A 6820-nucleotide genomic window follows, 5' to 3' on the forward strand; every position below is an offset into this window, starting at 1 on the left:
GTGGCTTCAACGTCCTGAAATCATCACTTGTAACTCCGTTCTTGTTCCCCATGCGCATGCCATCATCTCCATGCTTGTTCTTGCTCCAATGTTCATCCTTCTCAAAGCTAGGCCCTTCATTTGTAAGCAAAACAAATGTATCCAATTTAGGCAGCATCATATTCTCATGAACATTAGAATCATTAGCAAGAAACGAAAGTACCTGGTAATTTAATTGGCGTGCGCGAGCTCTAGTAATTGGTCCAGTATGTATAGCAGCAGGGACTGTGGGTGTAATAATTGTATTGATGTCCTCATCATCAAAGGTGAAAAGACTTTTGCTATAAAAAAAATGAACCTGGAGCACACTTGCCCTACCACTACAGAGTCTTCCAGGGTTAGTGCAAAGTGGCTTGCAAAGACATATGAGTCATTGTTCAGGTCTGATCCAACCACTAGCATACAAACTCTGATTGATGCCTGCAATGAGAAGTATGGTGTTGAGGTTCCTAAGCACATGGCCTATAGGGCCAAAAACTTAGCTGTGGAATCTGTCTTAGGAGAGCACAAGAAGCAGTATCCCAGGTTAAGGGACTATGCAGCAACCATAATGCAGACAAACCCTGGAAGTAGGGTTGTAGTTACAACTCTAGTTCCTAAAGCAACCAAAAAAATACCACATCCAGGGCCAAGGTTTCATGCAATGTTTTTCTGCTTAAATGGAGCAAGGGAGGGATTTCTCAATGGATGCAGACCTTTCATTGGTTAGTTAGTTGTTTCTTTGCTTTAGTCCATTGCTATGTACATGATTACACCTTTGCTGTAGTTTCTTTGCTATGTACTGACTTAATTGGTTCTTTTTTTTGCAAAACAGGTGTTGATGGATGCTTTATTAAGCTGACCACATGTGCACAGATCCTTGCTGCCACTGGCAGAGATGGCAATAACAACATTTATCCAATTGCATTTGCCATTGTTGGTCAGGAGGATACAGCAAATTGGTGCTGGTTTCTGCACCAACTCAAGATATGTCTAGGAGGAGAAGTTGGCCAATTTGATCCTTATACTATCATGTCAGATAGACAGAAGGTAAGTACTTAGTTTGCTGTGTGATTTCAGTTGCTTAGGTTTTTTTTTCAACTATATCTGTAGTCAGTAGCTTAGTTTGCTGTTGTAATTTCAACAGGGGCTACTCAATGCAGTGAATAGAGTATTTCCAAACTGCCACCAGAGATATTGTCTTAGACACTTATATGCAAATTTCCAGAATGCTGGTTTTAGGGGGGAAGATCTAAAGAAATGCATGGATAATGCCAGTTATGCTTACAATGAATATAAGTTTAATATTGCTATGAATGATTTGAGAAATGAGTGTGAGGATGCTTGGATCTGGCTTAATGCAATTCCTAAGAAAACATGGGCAAGGCATGCTTTTGACACTAACTGCAAGATAGATTTGGTTGTTAACAACCTACCTGAGGTGTTCAACAAGTATATCCTTGATTTTAGGAAAAAGCCTATTAGGACTATGGTTGATGGTATTAAGGACAAGCAAATGGTGAGGTGGCATGAGAAAAGAGAGAGAGGAAAGGCAGCTTTCTGGGAGATCACACCACACTATGCTGAGAAGCTAGAGCTGGAAAAGGAGAGGGCTAGATACTGCAAACCCATTCAAGCTGGTGTTAATTTATGGCAAGTGACCAGTGGGCAGCAAACACACCCTGTGAACTTGGATAATCATACATGTGGTTGCAGAAAATGGGACCTCAGTGGCCTACCATGCAACCATGCAATTTCAGCAATTAACAAGGCCAAGAGGTTTCCAGAGGACTTTGTTTGTAAATTCTTCAGAAAACCATTTTATGTGGCAGCATATGAACCTATGATCTTTCCTGTTCCTGGTGAACATGACTGGATAAGGACACCTGGACCAGACATAGAGCCACCAGAATTTCATGTTAGGAGAGGAAGAAAGCAAGAGAAGAGGATCAAGGGCAAGTTTGAAGTGCCAAAGCCAAAGGACAGCAGTAGAATGGCCACAATAACATGCTCTAACTGTGGTCTCCAAGGCCATAGATACACCAACTGCCTGAAACAATTGAAACCAGATTTGGCTATGAGGAAAAACAAGCATGTGGTAATACCAAATCTCACTTCTTTTGTATTAGTTGACTAGTGCATTTGTTAATATTTTAATGTTGTCTACTAATACCAATCTCACTCCTTTTTGCAAGACCAAGAGGTCACAGCAGCAACCTACACCTGCAAGATCACAGCCCCCACCTGCAAGATCACAGCAGCAGCCTCCACCTGCAAGATCCCAGCAGCAGCCTCCACCTGCAAGATCCCAGCAGCAGCCTCCACCTGCAAGATCCCAGCTTGCACCAAGATCACAGCCTCCACCCGCAAGGACTGGTGCAAGCTCTGGAGCAAGGTCTGGTGCAAGGACTGGTGCAAGATCTGGAGCAAGGTCTGGTGCAAGTTCACAGCCATCAACTAGTGGTGCAAGGCCATTCACTGCCCCAAGATATGCAACTCCTTCTACATCTTCTGCCCCAAGAAGTCACACTGGTTGGATGACCTGGTTTTCTCCTAGTGGTAACAGATGAGTGTTGTAATGAGTTGTTTCTCAAAACTATGGTACTGATCAATGTTTTGTGTCCTGAACCATGGTTTGATGCTTAGGTTTGATTGTACTGAACCTACAAGTCAAACTGGTTGGATGATTATGTTTGAGTGTACTGAATTGCTATCAACTATCTTAGTGTTATGGGCAATGTTATGCTATCAATTTGGTGATTAGTGTTATTGGCAATGTTAGGGGGGTTCTCGACGTCGACGGAGCCTAAATGCCTAACCACTTTGGTTTAGGGGGTTCTCGACGTCGACGGAGACTAAATGCCTAACCACTTTGGTTTAGGGGGTTCTCGACGTCGACGAAGACTAAATGCCTAACCACTTTGGTTTAGGGGGTTCTCGACGTCGACGGAGACTAAATGCCTAACCACTTTGGTTTAGGGGGTTCTCGACGTCGACGGAGACTAAATGCCTAACCACTTAGGTTTAGGGGGTTCTCGACGTCGACGAAGACGAAATGCCTAACCACTTTGGTTTAGGGGGTTCTCGACGTCGACGGAGCCTAAATGCCTAACCACTTAGGTTTAGGGGGTTCTCGACGTCGACGGAGACTAAATGCCTAACCACTTAGGTTTAGGGGGTTCTCGACGTCGACGGAGCCTAAATGCCTAACCACTTAGGTTTAGGGGGTTCTCGACGTCGACGGAGCCTAAATGCCTAACCACTTAGGTTTAGGGGCTTCTCGACGTCGACGGAGACTAAATGCCTAACCACTTTGGTTTAGGGGGTTCTCGACGTCGACGGAGACTAAACGCCTAACCACTTTGGTTTAGGGGGTTCTCGACGTCGACGGAGACTAAATGCCTAACCACTTTGGTTTAGGGGGTTCTCGACGTCGACGGAGACTAAATGCCTAACCACTTTGGTTTAGGGGGTTCTCGACGTCGACGGAGACTAAATGCCTAACCACTTTGGTTTAGGGGGTTCTCGACGTCGACGGAGACTAAATGCCTAACCACTTAGGTTTAGGGGGTTCTCGACGTCGACGGAGCCTAAATGCCTAACCACTTAGGTTTAGGGGGTTCTCGACGTCGACGGAGCCTAAATGCCTAACCACTTAGGTTTAGGGGGTTCTCGACGTCGACGGAGACTAAATGCCTAACCACTTAGGTTTAGGGGGTTCTCGACGTCGACGGAGACTAAATGCCTAACCACTTTGGTTTAGGGGGTTCTCGACGTCGACGGAGACTAAATGCCTAACCACTTTGGTTTAGGGGGTTCTCGACGTCGACGGAGACTAAATGCCTAACCACTTTGGTTTAGGGGGTTCTCGGCGTCGACGGAGACTAAATGCCTAACCACTTTGGTTTAGGGGGTTCTCGACGTCGACGGAGACTAAATGCCTAACCACTTTGGTTTAGGGGGTTCTCGACATCGACGGAGCCTCAATGCCTAACCACTTTGGTTTAGGGGGTTCTCGACGTCGACGGAGACTAAATGCCTAACCACTTAGGTTTAGGGGGTTCTCGACGTCGACGGAGACTAAATGCCTAACCACTTAGGTTTAGGGGGTTCTCGACGTCGACGGAGCCTAAATGCCTTAGAGTTCAAGCAACTTTGGTTTAGGGGGTTCATAAAAGAGTTCAAGCAACTAAGACAAGCAGCAACTAAGAGTTAACATACTGGTTCACAACAAACTGGTTCACAACAACAACATATTGATTAACATAGTGGTTCACAGCAACTAACAGTTAACATAGTGGTTCACAGCAACAACATAGTGGTTCACAACAACTAAAGCAACACCATAGTGGTTCACAACAACTAAAGCAACAACATAGTGGTTCACAACAACTACACATCCATAGTACATAACTTAGTTCACAACAACACCATACTTCACAAAAGGTCAGCAAAGCCAGCATTCTTCTTCTTCATGTTGATCTGGATCTTGCTCTTGCTCTTCCTGTACATCTTCATTCTGACAAGATGTCCAGGATCCCCTTCAATTTCTGCTTGTTCTTCTCCTCTGACTTCAACAGTTCAGCAATCTGAATCTTTAGCTGATCCCTCCTTGCTGTGAGCTTGTCATGCCCCTTCTTGAGATCTCCCATGTGAAGGAGCAGCTGGGTGTTCTCCTGGGTGAGCTTTTCCTCAGATTTTTTGAGTTCATCAACCTGGAATTGCAGGTTCCTGGTGGATGTACTAAGCACTTCCTTCTCTTTTAGATGATTAAACTTCAGGTTCCTGATGCAAGTGCCTTGAGATTGTGTCAGGTTCATCAGTACTTTATACTTCTCCTGCAGCTTGAAGATCTCTGCATCTTTCTTCCCCATCTCTGTCTTCATGTCAGATACAACTGAATAAGAAACATGCACATCCTGCATCTTAGCCTGCAAATAGCTGAAATCTACCCTCCTATCCTCTTGAGCATTCAACAGTTGGTGCACATCTTCAACCAATTTGTCATAGTTGGCCTCTAGATTATTTTTTTCTTCAGTGAGATGGTGAATAGTGAGTGAACTCTCCAGGTTATCCTTCCTCCTATCACTCTTGCTGTCATGATACATTTCCCATAGCTTCAACAAGGCATTCTGCAATGTAGGAGGCCACTCTGGGTCAACCCAGAGAACAATACCACAGTTGTCATCTTCCTGCAATATAAACAACCATAGCATGTGCAAAATCAATCTCCTAGGTAAATTATTTAAGCAATAAACTTTGAGCAACTAGCTTTAAACAATGAACTTTGAGCATCTTTAAACAATGTAGGACCCTAAATGACTAGCCACTGAATTAAAAAATGAACTTTAAGCATCTTTGAGAAACAACTTTAATAATATAGACAACTAAAGAATGAACCTCTGACACTAAACACTATCTGAATTTTGTGCTTCTGACATTGAATCTCCCTGACCTAAAACAACCAAATAATTTGCAAAGTGAGTACTCTTGTGAGCTAAACAATGATTATCTGCACTGCAAACTAAGCTGTTGACCAATTATAAAATTACTGGCCAAATTAAATATACATGGCAAGCATCAACACATTTTCTAATCCACTGATTAGCATCAGTAGTACTAAATGGCTACAAAATGACCCTCACAGCTACCCAGTAAACAATACAATTCCAGGTTGGTGGTGGTGTGTCCAGGCAGGCCAAACACAACTACAAAATGACCATCACAGCTACAAAATGACCATCACAGCTATGCTACAAGAGTACTCATTAAACAATGTGCATCAGCACATGGCTAGATTAAAGAACATGAATTCTATGCTCTGGACTGAACAATTCTATGCACATGGCTAGATTAAACAATACAATTAACACAGAGTTTGGACAGAATCTTACACTCATAGGACAGACTAAGAACCTCCTGCCCGTGTTAAATGCTTCGAATGCTACACGCCTCTCAGCCGCCACGCCATGCTGATGGCAAAGAACTCTGGGTGCTGTCTCAATGCCACTGTAGTCTTGGTCTTCAATGCTAGCAGGGATCTACAGGAATAAAAGGAAAACAAAATCCCCAAATCAAATCAAATCCCCCCAAATCCCAAATCTGATAACCCAACCCTAACCCTAGCTCTACAACTCACCCAGAAATGCGTGGCTTCGTCGTCGGAGAGGTTCATGTATTGCACGCTTGAGTCCTGGCTGCTCTCGTCCTCCATGGCGTGACGATGAGCCGGCTGAGGTGGCGGCGGCGGCAGGCAGGCGGCGGGCGGCGGCGAATCGGAGAGAGGAGGGAGAGCCAGAGTGAGAGTGAGGTCGACCGTCGAGCGAGAGTGAGGCGAGTCCGACCGAGCCCATGTAACCGACCGAGCCCATGGAGTATAACCGACCGCGTCGGCCTCGTCCTAGTTAGTGACCCGTCCACGCGCCGATTCGGCCAGCGTGTCACCTGACATGTGGGCCCGACCTGTCGGATACGCGGTCAATACGCGCTTATACGACTTTCAGTCCGTTATGCACCACTTAGGCCCTGAGTTGGTACTGAACTGCGACATGCACGAGTAGTGGTACTGATTCGTGAGTAGGTGCGCAAGTGTGGTACCAACGTGCAATTAACTCACTATATATAGACCCCCACCTCCTCCTAGTTAGGGTTAGCATTGGTTTAGCTCATAGTTGAGATAGAGCTTTGCTCATCCATTACGGATCTCCTCCCCGAGAGAGACCGCGGCCCCTCTTCGGAGAAGATCACCTTGGATTCAAGACCCCCTCTTGGGTGGCCCCCATCAAGACCTCCTCACGGAGAA

General features: G+C 45.2%; 2 protein-coding genes across 2 annotated transcripts; one reads left to right on the top strand and one right to left on the bottom strand.

Annotated features, from left to right (window-relative positions):
• The first annotated feature begins 331 nt into the window (after positions 1–331).
• Positions 332–2588, top strand: LOC123494923 (uncharacterized). The gene is made up of 4 exons (XM_073504116.1): positions 332–743; positions 854–1068; positions 1166–2116; positions 2214–2588. The coding sequence occupies exons 1-4, from the start codon at positions 332–334 to the stop codon at positions 2586–2588; spliced, it is 1953 nt and encodes a 650-aa protein (XP_073360217.1).
• Positions 2589–4532: 1944 nt separating this feature from the next.
• Positions 4533–6232, bottom strand: LOC109752854 (uncharacterized). The gene is made up of 3 exons (XM_045231431.2): positions 6158–6232; positions 5913–6059; positions 4533–5210 (listed from the first exon to the last, which is right to left on the bottom strand). Exons 1-3 carry the CDS (start codon positions 6230–6232, stop codon positions 4533–4535), a joined length of 900 nt encoding a protein of 299 aa, XP_045087366.1.
• Between the last annotated feature and the right edge of the window lie 588 nt (positions 6233–6820).

Source organism: Aegilops tauschii, chromosome 7, assembly GCF_002575655.3.
Source record: "Aegilops tauschii subsp. strangulata cultivar AL8/78 chromosome 7, Aet v6.0, whole genome shotgun sequence".
NCBI classification, from domain to species: domain Eukaryota; kingdom Viridiplantae; phylum Streptophyta; class Magnoliopsida; order Poales; family Poaceae; genus Aegilops; species Aegilops tauschii.

What these genes read in the sequence shown, in the direction of transcription:
- LOC123494923 (XM_073504116.1), top strand. Translation starts at nt 332, where the DNA reads ATGAACCTGGAGCACACTTGCCCTACCACTACAGAGTCTTCCAGGGTT. An exon ending in TGGATGCAGACCTTTCATTG is followed by an intron (nt 744 to 853) that starts GTTAGTTAGTTG and finishes TTTGCAAAACAG; the next exon opens with GTGTTGATGGATGCTTTATT. An exon ending in TCATGTCAGATAGACAGAAG is followed by an intron (nt 1,069 to 1,165) that starts GTAAGTACTTAG and finishes TAATTTCAACAG; the next exon opens with GGGCTACTCAATGCAGTGAA.
- LOC109752854 (XM_045231431.2), bottom strand. Translation starts at nt 6,232, where the DNA reads ATGGAGGACGAGAGCAGCCAGGACTCAAGCGTGCAATACATGAACCTC. An exon ending in ACGAAGCCACGCATTTCTGG is followed by an intron (nt 6,060 to 6,157) that starts GTGAGTTGTAGA and finishes TTATTCCTGTAG; the next exon opens with ATCCCTGCTAGCATTGAAGA. An exon ending in TCTTAGTCTGTCCTATGAGT is followed by an intron (nt 5,211 to 5,912) that starts GTAAGATTCTGT and finishes TTTATATTGCAG; the next exon opens with GAAGATGACAACTGTGGTAT.